Here is a 19,536-nt window from a genome sequence, read left to right as displayed (position 1 = left end):
AGAAGGGAGGAGGAGAGTAGGAAAGGAGGAGAGGAGAGAGAAGTAAGGGTAAATCCTGTTACATAGGAAGGGGAGGGGAGAGGACAGAGAGAGGAGGAGGTGAAGAAAAGAAGTAGGAGATAGGAAATAAAGAGAAAGGAAGAGAAGGAAGGAGAGAGAAACAGAGAAGGAAAGAGAAGAAAAGAGGGGAGACAGAAAAAGGAGAGCTGCTACAGAAAAGAAAGACATAGAGAGGCAGAGAACATCTACAGCAGGTCGAAGAGAGGGATCTCCATCTTGACTATGTTACTAGAAATCTCTGGTGTGTTCTCCTACACCAGTTTAAAAGTTCATCAACGTGGGAAATCTGGTGCACCTTGGCCTCCCATTGCTGCATAGATGGAGGGGATGTTTGCAGCCAGTGAAGAGGTATGATCGATTTTCCTGCTTCGAGTAAGTGAGTGATTATGCGATCTCTCCGAGGGTGATAGTGTGGAGATGATTGTGCCAGAAATATCATAGCTGGAGTCCACACGAAATCCAGGGGGACACCCATCTTATTTGACTTTCTATGTTTTATCAGAAAGAAGAAAGAAAATGGCAGTCCCACCGATGATGAAAATAAGTGCCTTGGCCGTTAAGACATCACCAGCATACATTGCCTTGTGTGAGTTTCCTGCGATGTAGCCAATCCGGAGTCCTGTATCACCTGGAAAGCAATTTGTAATGATTCTCTTGGAGGCGTATGCAAGTGGAGAAGCAGTGCAAGTACCGGAGAATGGAGCAGACATCTTCTGGGGATAAGACAATGTTGAGGTCCATTTCCCAGGAGGTGAGAAAAGCCAGCTTGGAAACCACTACTCTGTCAGTGAACTGATGGAGAAGATCTGAGGTTCATCACGATGATCTAGTGTTAGAGTCCAGAAGTGTCTCGAATTTGGTTAGTTGGGTGCAAATGACAGTCCTTCCCCAGAAAATGGACAAGTATCTTCTCAGTTGTTGTTTGTGTAAGAAATTCAGCTTGAGGGTTATAAAGAGGGCCAATATGTCTTCCAAAGGCAAAAGGAACTCCATTCGGGCATAAATCCCTCAATTGTAGTTGGTTGAGTTGGGCTCACAGTGAGCTATATGTGTGTCAGGACTTGAACCCAGGGACTTCAGTGTCCTAGGCTGCAGCTCTTCCAACTGAGCTAGTCAGCCTCCTGGACAGCTCCTGTGTTGATCTGAGCCTAGTTCCTAGTACTTCTGGTTTCAGTTCTTGCCTCTCTGGTTTGCTCCACCCTGTTCTCTAATTGAACTTCCTATATATACCCAGCCTTGCACTTCCTGCCTTGTGAGATTATTGTGCTCTCAGCCTGTAATCTAGCTAGCCTCTCCAGATCTGCTGCAAACATTGATGCTTATTTTGTGCATTGACCACTGGCTTGCTCAAGACTACACTATTTGCCTTCTCCTCCAACACGAACTGTCATTTTGTGCATCGACCCCTGTCTTCCTCCTGACTATGTTACCAGCCTTGCAAGTAAGTCACTTTCCAAGTGGTAGCAACCTTAGACTCTGAACCAGGCCCAAACCGTTACAATGTGTCCACATCTATGAGATGTGGTATTAGACTCACTGGCAAGAGTGGGGAAGGGAAGGTTGCCAGTTCCTCCGAAAGCTGTTTCCACATCTCTGCACTTCCTCTGAAGACTAGGTCTCGAAGCATAGATCTGAATTTGGGTTAGTAAGGTATCCACAGGGCAGTTCAGGGTGAAACCTGAAGGAGGTCTGTTGATAATGTCGGTGGGGAAGTATGTGCAGTGCGACAAGTCAGCTTTAACCACCAACCTAATTGGAATGCTTTGTAGTATTTGGAGATGTCGAGGAGACTTATTTCACCTGCTGCTTTATGTTTCATCACCTGTGTGCAGGCCATCTGTGGGGTTCCCTTCCTCCATACAAGCACAGAAAGTATACTTCAGACACTCCTAAAGAAAGCCAAAGGCAAGTGTATTGGGAGCATAGATATGCGGTACAGCACTTCAGGTAGGATATAGGTTTGTAAGAGATTGTTGTGCCTGAACCAAGGCAAGGGTAATTTATCACATGAGGCAAGTAGTGTTTTTAATTCCGCTAGCAAGGGGGTGAATTTCATTCGGTGTAAGGTATCCACTGTTGCTTTGAGGGAGATACCTAGGTATTTGACAGAGGAGCTAGCCCAAGCAAATAAGGTCAACTGTTGCTGTGAAGGTAAACCATGTCCATTCTTATTTTTATACATGCTTTATACTGCTTAAGAAATTATATTTTTCTTTGTGCAACGTTTATACATTAAGATGGTGCCTGTATCCAGTACCACACCCAGAGGCTGACGCACACGATCGTCATGTGGTTTACAAGAAAGACAGTATCATTTCTCGGGAAATCGAAATCAAAGAGATGTTGAAACTTAAGAGCCAATGACTGATCGCCAGTGTATTCGGATACAAGACGTATATGCTTACAGTCTGCCGTTATCTTATCTATCTTGCATTCCTGTATAAAAACTGTAACTTCCTCAATAAACCTCAGTACTGTGTGAGCAGCCAGAGTGCCCTATTGCATGGACTGAGATTGAAACTGCATCAACGTCAGTGTTTATCTTTGTCAGCGCGCACATGCATGACTGATTTGGAGCAGGTGACTGACCACTGGAAGTGACCCGTATTCTGGCGGAGGTCACTACCTCAACATTGCAAGGTGGAGCGGTCCATAGGTGAAAGGTTAACAGGCAGGATCTCCGACTGCCTTGTAATTCGATAATGAGCCATATCTGTTCCCATAATCTTTGTTAGTACTATATGTGTGTTCATTTGGTTTGTCACCCATTGTTATGGCCATTTTCTAATGTGTATGGCCCTATTCAGGTTTAATGCACACATCCTTTGTACATGGTGTGACTTCCTGGGGACCTTTTGATGTTGGTTCCTATTGTCCAGCTAACTAGAGAGACCCAGCTGGAAGCCATCTGTCTCCGGAGACAGCGTAAAGCTCTTCCCCGATTTAAATTGTTATAAAGATACTGGGATTTACATTAGATAAAGCTTCAAAATGGAACAGAACTGATACAATATCACTGTGTGTAAAAACTGCTGATTTTCTACTTCTGAGCCACAAGAAGGTGGACGGGGCTTCCCAGATGGTGATTTGAACTATTTTCTTCACCAAAGCTAAGTATAATATACCTTTCTACTTTTTCTATTATGTGAGTGTTTCATTATACAGCATTTCCCCTTGAGTATGTTTAGCTGTTTGTTTTGGGTCATTGTCCTGTTACAAGACCCAGGACCTACGACTGAGACCAAGCTTTCTGACACTGGGCAGCACATTTCTCTCTAGAATGCCTTGATAGTCTTGAGATTTCATTGTACCCTGCACAGATTCAAGACACTCTGTGCCAGATGCAGCAAAGCAGCCCCAGAACATAACAGAGCCTCCTCCATGTGTCACAGTAGAGCCGAGTCTTCTTATCAAGGTAGGCTTCATTTTTTCCATCTGTGAACATAGAGCTGGTGTGTCTTGCCAAAAAGTTTGATTTTTGTCTTATCTGTCCATAGGACATTCTCCCAGAAACTTTGTCCTTTGTGACATTTTTTTTAATCTATTGTTACTTGTGTCAGATTCTAGTTATTTCTGTAACCATTGTGGGGTTTTCTTTCATTAAACAAGGAGTACCAACAATCTTGTCCGTGTGTGTATGTATATGTATATATATATATATATATATATATATATATATATATATATATATATAATTTTAAATGGAACTTATGCTGCAGTTGACCCTATTGACCAATTTATTTAGAAATCCCAAAGTCTAACCCTCCTCTGTTCCCGCTCCCACATTACCTCACATGATATGATGCCATTTCAGGCTAACTTTCTAGGTCCAAGCACCATCCACATGTTAAAGTCACGATTGGTTTGTGTAATGGCTGCAACCTCTATTACAAAATTGTGTGACCCCTGTATAAGCGATGCCGCCCCTGCTACCTCTTATGTCAGCCCCGCTACCTCATAGATTGTAAGCTCTTGCGAGCAGGGCCCTCAGTCCCATTGTGTGAAATGACTTTCTTTGTAATGTATCTTGCTGTCTGTATTTGAACCCTACAAATTGTACAGTTGGCGCTATATAAATTTAATTTATTATACTTATTATTAGGATGTTGTGGAATAAAGATGGAAATGGAACATAGAAGATGAGGTGATACAAGGGCAGGCCATATTTTCCTTACTAGCCTCTGCCTGTGACTTTGTCTGCGTGTTGTTGGCGTTGATGATCCGCCTATATTCAGCAAATTGCTGCCATCAATGGTTTGCCTGCTCAGACGTTTCGGCAGCTCTGAAGCTGTCCTGCCGCTGAACTTGTTCCTCACGCCATGCCTGTGATTGCTCTGGCATCTCGGCAGCTCGCTAGGATGCCATATATGAGCGTGTTGTTGGCGTTGACAATCCGCATGTTCCGGCTTTTCAACAGCTGTCAAGCTGGCCTGCCGCCGAATTCATTCCTCGCGCTGTGCCCGTGATTGTTCCGGCATTTCAGCAGCTCGCTGAGAAGCTATATAATTAGCGTATTGTTGGCGTTGATGATCCGCATGCTCCAGTCTTCGGCAGCTCTCAAGCTGGCCTGCCGCTGAACTTATTCTTTGCACCGTGCTTGTGATTGTTCCAGCATCTCAGAAGCTCACTGGGACGCCACATAATGAGTGTGTTGTTGGTCTCAATGATCCCCCTCAGCCCCACTTGAGGAGAGCTCTGTGACTTCTGGCTACCTTCATAGCTCTTGTTGTTTTAGAATTTTGCGACAAATTAAATTTTCTTTTTGCCAGCATGTTTAAAAGTAGCAAACTACCAATTTGGATTAAAGGTGTTTTCCCATGACAGAGCATCAGCATGTTGCCTGCAACTGATCAGATAATATGCAAATGCATGTACACAATCCACTGAACATCAATTCATAACAGTCATGAAGCCATGTCAATCACATGGATAAAAAGTAGCCTGTGTGTTAATCGAGGTTACAAACTATGTGCCAAATTTCATTCAAATCCGTTCAGCCGTTTTTATGTGATTGACTAACAAACAACCAAAATCACAAACATCCAAACTTTCACATTTATAATATTAGTAGGATAAGTCCAGCAGAGTATTTGTAGCCATATAAGAATGCTAAAATGTGCAGACACTTTTATGACCATGAGTAATACCTCCTTTAAGCCATTATATGTGTCTATAAAGTTTTGCACCAAATGTAGCATATTCACCATGCAGGAACAATATGCTATGTTACCCAAATACAGTGCAGACAGAATATTACTGCCACTGTCCCTGGTAACACTCTCCAGTTGTAGTTAGTAGGGAGGAATCCAGTGGGATATTTGTTGCAGGATACAGTGGAGCAGATTCTCTCATCCAGCCCATTAGCTGTAGAAATGCATGGTAGTATTTAACATTAAAAAAAATCAATTAGGGGGAGTAGATGTTTGGGGCTGGAAGTGGTCCAGTGAGGAGGAACTAAAGAAGGTAGATAGGTTCTACATGGTGTTGGAACCAAACCCAAACAAAATGGGTACCCGTACTAGTACCTGGCTTTGTTGTGTTTCTGGACTTTGGACAGTGCTGCTCAAATAATGACCCAGTGAGCCATGAAAGCCATATATTGTCCTGCCCACAATTTTCACCGTATGCCCGGGCCTGAGCACATGTAAATACTTGGTGAAATGCAGTGGAATCCATTAAGTGGTACGACAGTGACTGCACTACTAGCATCTTGGCTAGGGTCAAATTACGTTGCAGAAGTGATGTATGACTTGGGGCAGATTTCTAGATTCACATTCCCTTATAGATGCTTCATATTGGAATAGAGGAGGAGGAGGAGGAGGAGGAAATGCTGTTCAAGATAATGATGACCATGTGTTAAGAGTGCATGAGGCCTACAAGGAAGATCACAGAGAGAAGGAGGAGAATGGTCTTGCTCACTTCTGTTGCCAGTGCCACTACCAATTCTGTTTTAACAAATGAGCTGGCAATGTCTTTTCCTGTCAGTATGTAGAGCTGTAGTTCTGACACTTGTTCCTGCACAGCCATGGCTTATTTTTTCCTTGCAGATATTGCATAATGCCGTGGTTATATCCTTTGATAATTTGAAAAAAATTCTTTATTTCCATTCCATTATTTCCATTCTTAGATTTGCCACTAGCAGCACGACTACCAGAATAAAACCTCCTGCCATTACTACCTCCACCATTAGCAGTCCTGCCACTATTACCTCCTCTATGAACAGTCATGCCTTCTACCTCTGGCTTCTCTACATCCAAAAACTTCTGACAATTCTCATTCAACTCCTCAAAAAGAGGAAGACTCTGACTAGGATGAAGATGAAGAAAACATAATTAACAATGCAGAGAGTTCTGTCAGTAAATTATGTGTTACAACCGAAGAGAAGGAGAAGGAACACTCAGAACCATGACTCATCGTCAGCCCCTCATAGCTGTCAGATGTCATATCCTGCTCTGTCTGTTAGGAGTGTGGGGAGCCAACAATATCTTTTGAAAAATATATATATACAAAGGTGGGAGCTGTTGCTGCTTTATATCTCTCTCTCAGAGATGGAGCCAGTTAGGCTGGGACTATGGGCTGTGGTTGTGTTGCTGTATACAAAAGATCAAAGAAGAGAGACCCCTTTAGGTTATAAGGAGTATGGAATGTTAATGAATGGGCTATGAATTCTTATCTCTCTGTTTGTCTTAAGGGCTTCACCTTTGAAGATGTGAAGGGTACTTAGGGTGGGTAGAGACAGGTTCTATAGCCTATTGATCATTATCTCTCTTGCCATGATATATGCATCTAGACTTTGTTTCATAAGAAAGTCCATCCCAGATGGATATTACATTAGGTCTCAGCCAATAGCCATGTGCCAGGTTTATGTTATTACTCTACAACCAATCATGTTATGCCAACCATGTTATGTTATTAGAATAGTCCAACCTGCTTTTGTCTGTATTGCATTTAAACTACCTTTTTGCACCATTAAATTAGAACTCACTTGATACACTATCAGCTGTGTGTATGACTTCTTCAGGCCTGATATTTCATTAGAACTGCGACAACATAACTCAGGGGTCTTATGCCCCTAACAGGAGAGAGTCAAGTAATCAAAAATGTCATCTTCATTCTCAGGAAGTAGAGGAATCCTGCAGCTACTGGTGACTCTTCCCAGACCAGAAGTTGTATTGCTGTTGCCAGCCACATTCTTATGGTTTGTACTTGCAGTGTGACACTAGCACAAGTGTTTCATCCTCCTTCTCAATTAACCTCTCTGTCTGTCACTTTATTGCACAGCATATACAGTATAACAGTGACTGACAGCTCTTCACTGGCATGTAAGTAACTGAAATAAATATACAGTGTTGACCAAAAGTATTGGCCCCCCTGCAATTCTGTCAGATAATCCTCGTGTTCTTCCAGATAATGATTGCAATCACAAATTCTTTGGTATTATCTTCATTTAATTTGTCTTCAATGGAAAACAACAAAAAGAATTGTCAAAAAGCCAAATTGGATATAATTCCACAGCAACCATAAAAAGGGGGTGGACAAAAGTATTGGCGCTGTTTGAAAAATCATGTGATGCTTCTCTAATTTGTGTAATTAACAGCACTTGTTACTTACCTGAGGCACCTAACAGGTGGTGGCAATAACTAAATCACACTTGCAGCCAGTTGGAATGGATTAAAGTTGACTCCACCTCTGTCCTGTGTCCTTGTGTGACCACATTGAGCATGGAGAAAAGAAAAAAGACCAAAGAACTGTCTGAGGACTTGAGAAGCAAAATTGTGAGGAAGCATGAGCAATCTCAAGGCTACAAGTCCATCTCCAAAGACCTGAATGTTCCTGTGTCTACCGTGTCATCAAGAAGTGTAAAGCCCATGGCACTGTGGCTAACCTCCCTAGATGTGGACGGAAAAGAAAAATTGACGAGAGATTTCAACGCAAGATTGTGCGGATGGTGGATAAAGAACCTCGAGTAACATCCAAACAAGTCCAAGCTGCCCTGCAGTCTGAGGGTACAACAGTGTCACCCCGTACTATCCGTCAGCGTCTGAATGAGAAGGGACTGTATGGTAGGAGACCCAGGAAGACCCCACTTCTTACCCAGAGACATAAAGCCAGGCTGGAGTTTGCCAAAACTTACCTGAGAAAGCCAAAAACGTTCTGGAAGAATGTTCTCTGTGTTGGTATATACATATATGCAACAGATATAGACTTTATTGTATTATATTGTGTTGGAGGAACTTACAGCTTCCGGACATTAGATGGCGATGTTATTATTGTTATGTGCTGAATACATGTAATGATAAGCTATGGAGACGTGTCTGTATCTCAGAATGCTGCATCTATCTATGGTTAGTCCTTTCAAGTGTATTCCTTGTTGTATTGCTATATAGACCTGATGTATGTTACCTCATGTTCTGAGAAGTAAACTGAAGATTAACCCATATAATCTACTCTGAAGCTTTCTTCTGCGACTGCACTCTGCAACAGGTTATGGGCCCAGGCAACCAGACAGACCCAGGCAACTCAGACAACCCAGGCACCCAGACAGACCCAGGACCCAGCAACCAGGCAGAGAAGACAGGAGGACTCTGTGAATGCAAAAGAATTTTCCAGAACAAGTCTATACAACCAAGTAAGATAAGTTAAAGATGAGTAGCAGCTCAGAGCTCAGACTTACAGTAGCTAAGCTGAACAATGAGAACTATCAGTTATAGAAGTTCAAAGTGGAGATGTTGTTGTCTAACGATGATTTATGGGAGGTAATCACCACAGATAGACCCAATGAGAATGATCAGACATGGGAGAAGAAAAACAGACAAGCTAGAACTACAATCAGCTTATTAGTGGAGGATGATCAGCTCATTCACATAAGGAATGAGGATACAGCAAAGGGAATGTGGAAAGCTTTGAGGAAGTTACATGAAAGATCCAGTTTAAATCACAAGTTATTTCCGCTAAGGAAACTGTACAAGATGAGATTAAGTGCAGGGAAAGACATGCATGAGCACATAAACGCCATGATGGAAGTGATAACACAGCTGAGATCTATTGGTGAAGATATTCAGGAAAGTCATATAGCAGCGATATTATTATGCAGCTTACCAGATTTGTACACTGCTCTGATAAACGCTCTAGAAACAAGACCTGAAGCAGAGATCACACTAGAGTTTGTAAAGACCAGACTCATAGATGAGTACCAGAGAAGGAAAGAGCAAACACAAGAATCCACAGAAGAGGTTAGTGGGAATGCTCTTAAGGTTACAGATAAAAAGCGCCACAACACAGAAACAAGAGAGTGTTTCAGATGTAAGAAAAAGGGTCATTTAAAGAAAGATTGTACTATATGGAAAGCAGAACAACAAAAATTACAACAGAGAGACAGTAAGGGCTAGTTCACACGTGAACTGCCCGCGCGGGTTTTGACACAGAGAGAGACGCGGCGAGCCGCGTCTCTCTCTTGTCAAAACCCGCCTGCCGCGACCATCGCTGTCGCGGCTTAACCCTCTGCTGTCGGCTCAAATGAATGAGCTGACATAGGAGGGAGCTGCCGGGGGCGGAAGCCGCATGGCTGAGCCTGCGCGGCTTCCGCCTGAAAAAAGGACATGTCCTTTCTTTTCTCCGCTAGCAGCAGCTCGCCGCTAGCGGAGAACAGAAGCCCGGCGGTCTCCATAGACCACCATTATAAGAGGAGGTTTTGGACGCGAAATCCGCTGTCAAAAACCTCCCCTTATACTCACGTGTGAACTAGCCCTAAACAGAAAGGGAAAAGCTCCATTTCTAACTCACATGCAGATCCCTGCAATGGTACGTTTAAAGCAGCTGATAAAAAGTCGTCGTCATCATCATCATCATCATCATCATCATCATCAAGTTGGTTTATTGACTCAGGAGCAACAAGTCACATGACAAGTAATAGAAGTTTCTTTACTGAGCTTGATTTAGATAAGAAGGAAGCCATTTATCTTGCAGATGGGAGCAGAATAACTGCAGAAGGTATTGGACAAGGAATGTTGATCTGTTCTGATAAATCTGGAAATAATGTAAAAGTCCTAGTAAAGGATGTATTGTATGTTCCAGGACTAGAAGGAGGGTTGTTATCCGTAAAACGTCTAATAGATAAAGGACTTACTGTAAAATTCAAAGATGATAAGTGTACAATCCTAGCAGGAGACAAGGTTATAGTCAGTGTAAATGCAGGAGAACAATTATATCATCTAGACACAGTACAGGAACAGGTGAAGTTATGTACACATGATCACAAGAATTGTATTCATGTATGGCATAGACGTCTAGGACACCGACATCCTGAAAGTATAATGGCATTACAGAAGAAACATCTAACAAAAGATCTATTAATATCTAATTGCTCAATGACCATGAAATGTGAATGTTGTATAAAATCAAAAGCTACAAGAGTGTCAATGTCCAAAGAAAGTGAAACAAGAAGCAAAAGACCACTTGACTTGGTACATACTGACGTATGTGGACCCATGAAAGTGACCACATCAGGAGGTAATAGATACATGGTGACTTTCATAGATGACTATTCAAGATACACAGTCACGTACTTAATAAAGAACAAAAGTGAAGTTTTCAGTAAATTACAAGACTATGTGACAAAGTCGAGTAACAAGTTTTGAAGGAAGCCAATCATCATTAGAAGTGACAATGGAGGTGAATTTACAGGACACCAAATAGAAAACTACTTAAAACAGAATGGAATAGAGCATCAAAAGACTGTTCCATACACACCCGAACAGAATGGGGTAGCAGAGAGAAAAAAACAGAACTTTGACTGAAATGATAAGATGTATGCTGACAGATTCCAAACTACCAGAGAAATATTGGGGTGAAGCAGCAATGACGGCCACTTATCTGCAAAACAGACCCCATATGAGCTATGGCAAGGTAATAAACCAAGTGTGAAGCATTTAAGAGTTTTTGGTTGTAAAGCCTTTGTGTTTATTCCAGAAGAGAAACGATCCAAACTTCAAAACAGAGCCATAGAAGGAATATTTGTTGGATACTGTGAAAACTGCAAAGGATACAGAATCCTAGATCCCAAGACAGAGAGAGTTACAGTGAGTAACAGTGTGACATTCATTGAGGATCTAAATGATGACGTAATGACATCACTGGAAATGAGAAATGACGAAAGCATCAGTGATATCAATGCAGGAATATCTGATGAAGAAATTAAGTTTGACTGAATAAGTCTTTATTGTTGAGAAAGGGTGTTGGTATATACATATATGCAACAGATATAGACTTATTGTATTATATTGTGTTGGAGGAACTTACAGCTTCCATACATTAGATGGCGATGTTATTATTGTTATGTGCTGAATACATGTAATGATATGCTATGGAGACTTGTCTATATCTCAGAATGCTGCATCTATCTATGGTTACTTCTTTCCAGTGTATTCCTTGTTGTATTGCTATATAGACCTGATGTATGTTACCTCATGTTCTGAGAAGTAAACTGAAGATTAACCCATATAATCTACTCTGAAGCTTTCTTCTGCGACTGCACTCTGCAACACTCTGGTCAGAGGAGACAAAAGTAGGAAAAGGCCTCAACATAGAGTTTACAGGGGAAAAGAGGCCTTCAAAGAAAAGAAGACGCCCCCTACAGTCAGACATGGCGGAGGTTCCCTGATGGTTTGGGGTTGCTTTGCTGCCTCTGGCACTGGACTGCTTGACCGTGTGCATGGCGTTATGAAGTATGAAGACGACCAACACATTGTGCAGCATAATGTAGGGCCCAGTGTGAGAAAGCGGGGTCTCCCTCAGAGGTCAGGGCTCTTCCAGCAGGACAAGGACCCAAAACACACTTCAGGTCAGCACTAGAAAATGGTGGTGAGAGAAAGCCCTGGAGACTTGTAAAGTGGCAGCAATGAGTCCAGCCCTGAATCCCATAGAACACCTGTGGGGGAGGAGGAGAGATCTCTTGGTGGCAGTTTGGAGAAGGCCCCCTTCACATCTCAGGGGGGACCTGGAGCAGTTTGCCAAAGAAGAAGGGTCTAAGATTCCAGCAGAGCCTTGTAAGAAACTCATTGCTGGTTACCGGAAGCGGTTGTGCGCAGTTATTGTGTCTACAGGTTGTGCTACCAAGTATTAGGCTGAGGGTGCCAATACTTCTGTCCGCACCAGTTTTGGAGTTTTGTGTAAAATGATCAATGATGTGACTTTTTTTTCATTCTCTTTTGTGTTTTTTCATTGCAAGCAAAATAAATGAAGATATTACCAAAGAGTTTGTGCTTGTAATCATTATCTGGAAGACAACGAGGATTATCTGACAGAATTGCAGGGGTGCAAATACTTTTGGCCAACACTGTGTGTGTGTCACGAACTGAATTCACTGGGTCTTGAACCCATGACTTCCTGGCTATGTTCTGCGGCCTTAACCATTGTACTATTTGGAATCCTGTTTTGTTCTGTGCTTTACCTTGTCTGGTCTCTTCTGTTGGAGTAATTGGGTTATTAAGATCACCTGTTCTGTGGCCAATCACAGTTTAGCCCGTCCTATATAAACTCACAGCTCACTCCATCCTGTGCCTGATTATTCTGGCTGTCTGCTCTGTGTTGCCCTGAACCTCACCACTACCTTGCTCCTCCTGTGTACCGAACCTTGCTAACATCTGACTACGGTTGATCTGCTCCTCCTGTGTACCGAACCTTGCTAACGCCTGACTACGGTTGATCTGCTCCTCCTGTGTACCGAACCTTGCTAACGCCTGACTACGGTTGATCTGCTCCTCCTGTGTACCGAACCTTGCTAACATCTGACTACGGTTGATCTGCTCCTCCTGTGTACCGAACCTTGCTAACATCTGACTACGGTTGATCTGCTCCTCCTGTATACCGAACCTTGCTAACATCTGACTAAGGTTGATCTGCTCCTCCTGTGTACCGATCTCTGCAAACGTCTGACCATGATTTCTTCTACTTCTGAGGTACTTATCCTTCATTTATTAATATTTAAGTACTGTACCATTTGCCCCACCATTTGGACTCCAAATCTGATAACTAGCATCGTTACAGTGTGTTTGTATATATATATATATATATATATACATACATATAATGTGCACTTACCTGTCAGTTCGGGGGTTAGTCGGTGTCCGTCTTCATCCAGTAGGATTTGCTGCACCAGAGTCTCACCTAATAAGAGATGACAGATTAGTAGGATTTTCTAGTGTATAGATGTGCAGATATTGTATAACTATGGGATTATACAGTGACCGGGACAAGGTGTAATGGTCCTAAAGGCTGAACTGAGTAGAACGTCCCGGCCCCTGCACCTCCATTGTACCCCGATCACTGAAGTCCAATGATTCAGTGCCTCAGTCTCTGGTGTCCGGTCTTCATGTTATACCAGACTAGAACTTAACTAGTTCTGCAGATTTAGGTCTTTGGGTCGGTGAATTGTACTAGTTTACAAGTTCAGTCAAAAGGTGGAGAAGAGAAAAAGAGAGAGTGGTCTATCAGTGATTCCTGCTCTGGCAGATTTCATCCTGGAGCCAGAAAACTACTGGAGATGAAGATGTATAGGAAGAGATAAGAGCCAGGACCTGACCTGACATAACAGCCGTAGGCTATGTTCCCTGTAACTGCATGTGCAATAAATACAACCAATCAGAATACAGCATCATACCGATATGTATATGTATGTGTAACCGAAACCTCAAAGCCAATACTAAATATCATCACAAAACTCAGCACACATCACATCACATACACAATGTTACCTGTATGACGGACACATCCCATACACAATGTTACCTGTATGACACATCACATACACAATGTTACCTGTATGACGGACACATCCCATACACAATGTTACCTGTATGACGGACACATCCCATACACAATGTTACCTGTATGACGGACACATCACATACACAATGTTACCTGTATGACGGACACATCCCATACACAATGTTACCTGTATGACGGACACATCACATACACAATGTTACCTGTATGACGGACACATCCCATACACAATGTTACCTGTATGACGGACACATCACATACACAATGTTACCTGTACGACGGACACATCACATACACAATGTTACCTGTACGACGGACACATCCCATACACAATGTTACCTGTACGACGGACACATCACATACACAATGTCACCTGTATGACACATCACATACACAATGTTACCTGTATGACGGACACATCACATACACAATGTCACCTGTATGACGGACACATCACATACACAATGTCACCTGTATGACACATCACATACACAATGTTACCTGTATGACGGACACATCACATACACAATGTTACCTGTATGACACATCACATACACAATGTTACCTGTATGATGGACACATCACATACACAATGTCACCTGTATGACGGACACATCACATACACAATGTCACCTGTATGACACATCACATACACAATGTTACCTGTATGACGGACACATCACATACACAATGTCACCTGTATGACACATCACATACACAATGTTACCTGTATGACACATCACATACACAATGTTACCTGTATGATGGACACATCACATACACAATGTCACCTGTATGACACATCACATACACAATGTTACCTGTACGACGGACACATCACATACACAATGTTACCTGTATGACACATCACATACACAATGTTACCTGTATGACGGACACATCACATACACAATGTCACCTGTATGACAGACACATCACATACACAATGTCACCTGTATGACACATCACATACACAATGTTACCTGTATGACACATCACATACACAATGTTACCTGTATGATGGACACATCACATACACAATGTTACCTGTATGACACATCACATACACAATGTTACCTGTATGACACATCACATACACAATGTTACCTGTACGACGGACACATCACATACACAATGTTACCTGTATGACACATCACATACACAATGTTACCTGTACGACGGACACATCACATACACAATGTTACCTGTATGACACATCCCATACACAATGTTGCCTGTACGACGGACACATCCCATACACAATGTTACCTGTACGACGGACACATCCCATACACAATGTTACCTGTACGACGGACACATCACATACACAATGTTACCTGTACGACGGACACATCCCATACACAATGTTACCTGTACGACGGACACATCCCATACACAATGTTACCTGTACGACGGACACATCCCATACACAATGTTACCTGTACGACGGACACATCACATACACAATGTTACCTGTACGACGGACACATCACATACACAATGTTACCTGTACGACGGACACATCACATACACAATGTTACCTGTACGACGGACACATCACATACACAATGTTACATGTACGACGGACACATCACATACACAATGTTACATGTACGACGGACACATCACATACACAATGTCACCTGTATGACACATCACATACACAATGTTACATGTATGACGGACACATCACATACACAATGTTACATGTAAGACGGACACATCACATACACAATGTTACATGTATGACGGACACATCACATACACAATGTTACCTGTATGACACATCACATACACAATGTTACCTGTATGACACATCACATACACAATGTTACCTGTATGACACATCACATACACAATGTTACCTGTATGACACATCACATACACAATGTTACCTGTATGACACATCACATACACAATGTTACGTGTATGACACATCACATACACAATGTTACGTGTATGACACATCACATACACAATGTTACGTGTATGACACATCACATACACAATGTTACGTGTATGACACATCACATACACAATGTCACCTGTACGACGGACACATCACATACACAATGTCACCTGTACGACGGACACATCACATACACAATGTCACCTGTTTGACACATCACATACACAATGTTACCTGTATGACGGACACATCACATACACAATGTTACCTGTATGACACATCACATACACAATGTTACCTGTATGACGGACACATCACATACACAATGTTACCTGTTTGACACATCACATACACAATGTTACCTGTATGACGGACACATCACATACACAATGTTACCTGTATGACGGACACATCGCATACACAATGTTACCTGTATGACACATCACATATACAATGTTACCTCTATGTTGGAGTTCCTCCAGTACAGCCTGCAGGCCGGGGGTACGATAATCCTTCTGTATGACATGAAGACTGACCCACAATGCTATCACAGCTTCTCTTCCTCTCTGGAAAATATCCTGTAGTAAAGTCCAGGCCAATTTTTTTCTATCATTTTCTAGATCCATGTATTTCTAAAAAAAAAACAGATAAGTGACACATAAGGGTCATTATGCAGAATAGAAAGGGTTAACACACTTATATTCCATGTCAGTTTTCCATATGTCTATGGAATGATTGTGGCAGCACAAGTAACCATCAGATTATTCCCAAGAGTTAATGACCCCCTAATGTATATGTGTGGTGGGGGGATTACCGGAAACACCACGCCAAGATATAGGATGCTCTACACTGACCCCTTAAGGATGCAGCCAGTTTTAACCTTTAGGACACAGAAATGTCTTCCCTTCTTCCATTGTCACGTTCTGAAGGCCAGAACTTTCTTTGGTCGCTGCTGTAGATATTTCTGAGCTTGTTTTTTGTTTTCAGTATTTCTATTAATGGATTTTACAGGTAACAAATAACAGTGAGGCCTGATGGCCACAAGAACGGGGTAGCATGTGCTTCTACTGCGCATGGGCCCAGGCCATTTCATTTTTATCAATGTCAGTTCGCGAGCGCCGGAGGAAGACGGGACCCGAGGACATGGGAGGGAGAGGAGGCGTGGATGAAGAAGACAGCGCACCCTGAATGCCCGCCCATCGTGCACAATGTGTAAGTAGATCACATTCTTTTTTAAGGTATTATTTTAAAATGTGTTGGGGGGGTAGTTTAATATAACACTTACGGTGCCTGAATAGCATTTTTAAAGGCTATTCACGCATATGTGGGGCTCTATCAGCATGATTTTGCTGATAGAGCCCCTTTAATGAATGTAGAATCTGATGACCAGGAGGCCGCAGCGCAGATCGGGTCCAGCGGTAAAGTTTTCTTCTCCTCCCAGGGGGTGGAGACTAATCTTATAGAGTGTGCGGTAAGAAAAATAGGGGGAGATAACCCTCGTGTTGAGAAGGAGATTTTTATATCCTCCTTTACCCACCAAGATATTGTGGGCTTTGAGGCTTTAAGTCCCTTGTGTTGTCCAAAAAATTAATAAGAAGTTTCTCTGATTCTCTGAAGGCACGAGTACGCACCAAATAGGTCCTCAGACACCTGACTAGGTCCAGGGTGTGAAACCTGACTTCCTCCGGGGAGGAAGGAGACAGATAAAACACAGGCAACAAAATCATTAGGCCAATATTGGAGAGAGAAGGCTCCTTGGACCGGAATCCCGAAAGAAACCAAAGTTGAACTGTATCCTCAAAGACATAATATATGGATCCTCCAAGAAAAGTGCCTGTAATTCCCCTACCCTCTTGGCAGATGTGATAGCCAGGAGAAATACTGTTTTGTAGGTGAGGAATTTTAAATCTGTCTCTTCCAGAGGCTCAAATGCTGAAATGCAGACTGTCGCCGGGACCGTCCTGAGATCCCATTAGTGGACAGAAGGAACTGCACCTTTCATAAAGGTGCCACTAAAGGTTCCTGAGACAAACGCCTCCCCAGATAGACGGACAAAGCGGTTACATGTACCTAAAGGGTGGAAACAGACAGCCCTTTGTCAAGCCCTTCCTGAAGAAGAACCAAGATCTCCACAATTGGGGGATCGGAGGAGTCCACATCATGTTCCCAGCACCAGGAGTTGAAGATGTTACCGATTCTGCAGTAATTCTCATTAGTAGATTCCGCACGGGAACAAGTAAGAGTTTTCAGGATGGCTCTTGACAGTCCTCTATTCCTCAATATTGCAAAAGATAGAAAAACACCGAGCACACTTTATAGTGTAGATAGTCGATTCACCTTTTTGGATAATTGTAATGAATGTATCAGACCTGGTGGCCTCTCACCTGGTTTGGTTGTGACAGCGTTCACAACTCCGTACTAAGGTGTATATGATACCAGGTATGGGGAGCAGCACGTCTCAAAGGCATCAGTTGTGTCAACCGGGGAAACAGCAGAGGAAAAGGGCAGGACGACGCTCACAGGTCCAATAGATTTTATTAATAAGAAGACTTGCAATTCTTCTTATTAATAAAATCTATTGGACCTGTGAGCGCCGTCCTGCTCTATTCCTCCATATTGACTGGACAACCTCCAGGCTGTCAGGTTGAATTTCCACAGATCCTGGCAGCTCAGCTTTCCTTGGGTTACCAGGTCTGGGAGAGGGGGGAAGCCTCCAGTATATGTCTTGACTCATCCTCATGAGTTCGGAAAAACTCCTTTTTGACCAGAACAGGATTATGGCAATTCCCGATACTTGGTCCTGTCTGATCTTCATCAATACACTGTGTATGATGGAAACTGGAGGGATATATATATATGTCAGCCTGAGCCTCCATAGGAAGGACAGGGCATCTACTGCCAAGAGATTGTCCTTCTGGTCCAGTGAGAAGAAAGTTTCCACCTTGGTGTTGAGTCGGGTCGCCACAAGATCGACCTCCAGGAGACCCCATCTCTGGGCGATCTGTTGAAAAACATCTGGATTAAGAGACCATTCTACTGATACAGTAATACCCCAACTCAACTGATCTGCTACTATGTTCAGGGAGCCCTTGATGTGCCCACATAAAAATCAAGTTTGCCTCTCTCAGTAGGGCTGGAGACCTGGTACCTCCTTGTTTGTTGATATAGATTACCACGGTCATGTTGTCTGACTGGACTTTGTCCGCTTTCTCTCTGAGGAGTGGGGAGAAGTGACACAATGCAAGGTAAACCCTCTATCCGTAATTTCTGTAGGCTGGTGAGAGGGATCTGCATCTTTTGTGAATCCAAGACAAACCCCAGGAATGTTCTCTGGGTAGATGGCACGATCTCTGATTTCTCCCAATTGATGAGCCATCCTAACCTCTGTAGGAAGGAAATGGCTATCTGAAGATAATCCTTTAATAGTCCCACAGTGCGGATACTCAGTATGTTACAGCAGCATAGTAATACAGATACAGGATAATACACAGTAATATATTACAGACGTAGACACACATATGCTGAGAAGAGAAGATATACTAGGAGTCCATAGCAGCTAAGGAACAGAAGAAGAAAGAAGGAAGACTTCATGGTCATAATCATTAGTTCTCTGTGCGGAGTGTCTTCGCTTGGTCGGATGTAGATTATAAAACACAATGCAATAAGCCAGGAAGTGGCGAAACGCGCGTTGGGCGCGCCATAGTTTGGTAGGTTCATATATACTATGCATTATTGTCTGTGTTAGGTCTCCATACACCTTCACTGTTTGTTTGAATACCTATGTT

General features: G+C 42.7%; 1 protein-coding gene across 1 annotated transcript in view; it reads right to left on the bottom strand.

The window, feature by feature from the left end:
- The window catches only part of LOC142188595 (NACHT, LRR and PYD domains-containing protein 12-like), a 336,901-nt gene extending 317,774 nt beyond the window's left edge, over positions 1–19,127 (bottom strand). Inside the window, exons 1-5 of the mRNA XM_075261889.1 lie at positions 19,068–19,127; positions 18,637–18,752; positions 17,586–17,712; positions 16,212–16,383; positions 13,159–13,224 (exon numbers count right to left, since the gene is read on the bottom strand). Of these exons, the coding sequence (XP_075117990.1) occupies positions 13,159–13,224; positions 16,212–16,383; positions 17,586–17,712; positions 18,637–18,752; positions 19,068–19,127 (541 nt within the window). The remainder of the gene's footprint in view (positions 1–13,158; positions 13,225–16,211; positions 16,384–17,585; positions 17,713–18,636; positions 18,753–19,067) is intronic.
- Positions 19,128–19,536: the final 409 nt, after the last annotated feature.

The sequence above is a fragment of the Leptodactylus fuscus genome, unplaced genomic scaffold, assembly GCF_031893055.1.
Source record: "Leptodactylus fuscus isolate aLepFus1 unplaced genomic scaffold, aLepFus1.hap2 HAP2_SCAFFOLD_57, whole genome shotgun sequence".
Classification (NCBI taxonomy): Eukaryota; Metazoa; Chordata; class Amphibia; order Anura; family Leptodactylidae; genus Leptodactylus; species Leptodactylus fuscus.
The sequence above is the reverse complement of the archived record's forward strand: the minus strand, read 5'-3'. Positions and strand labels throughout refer to the sequence as shown.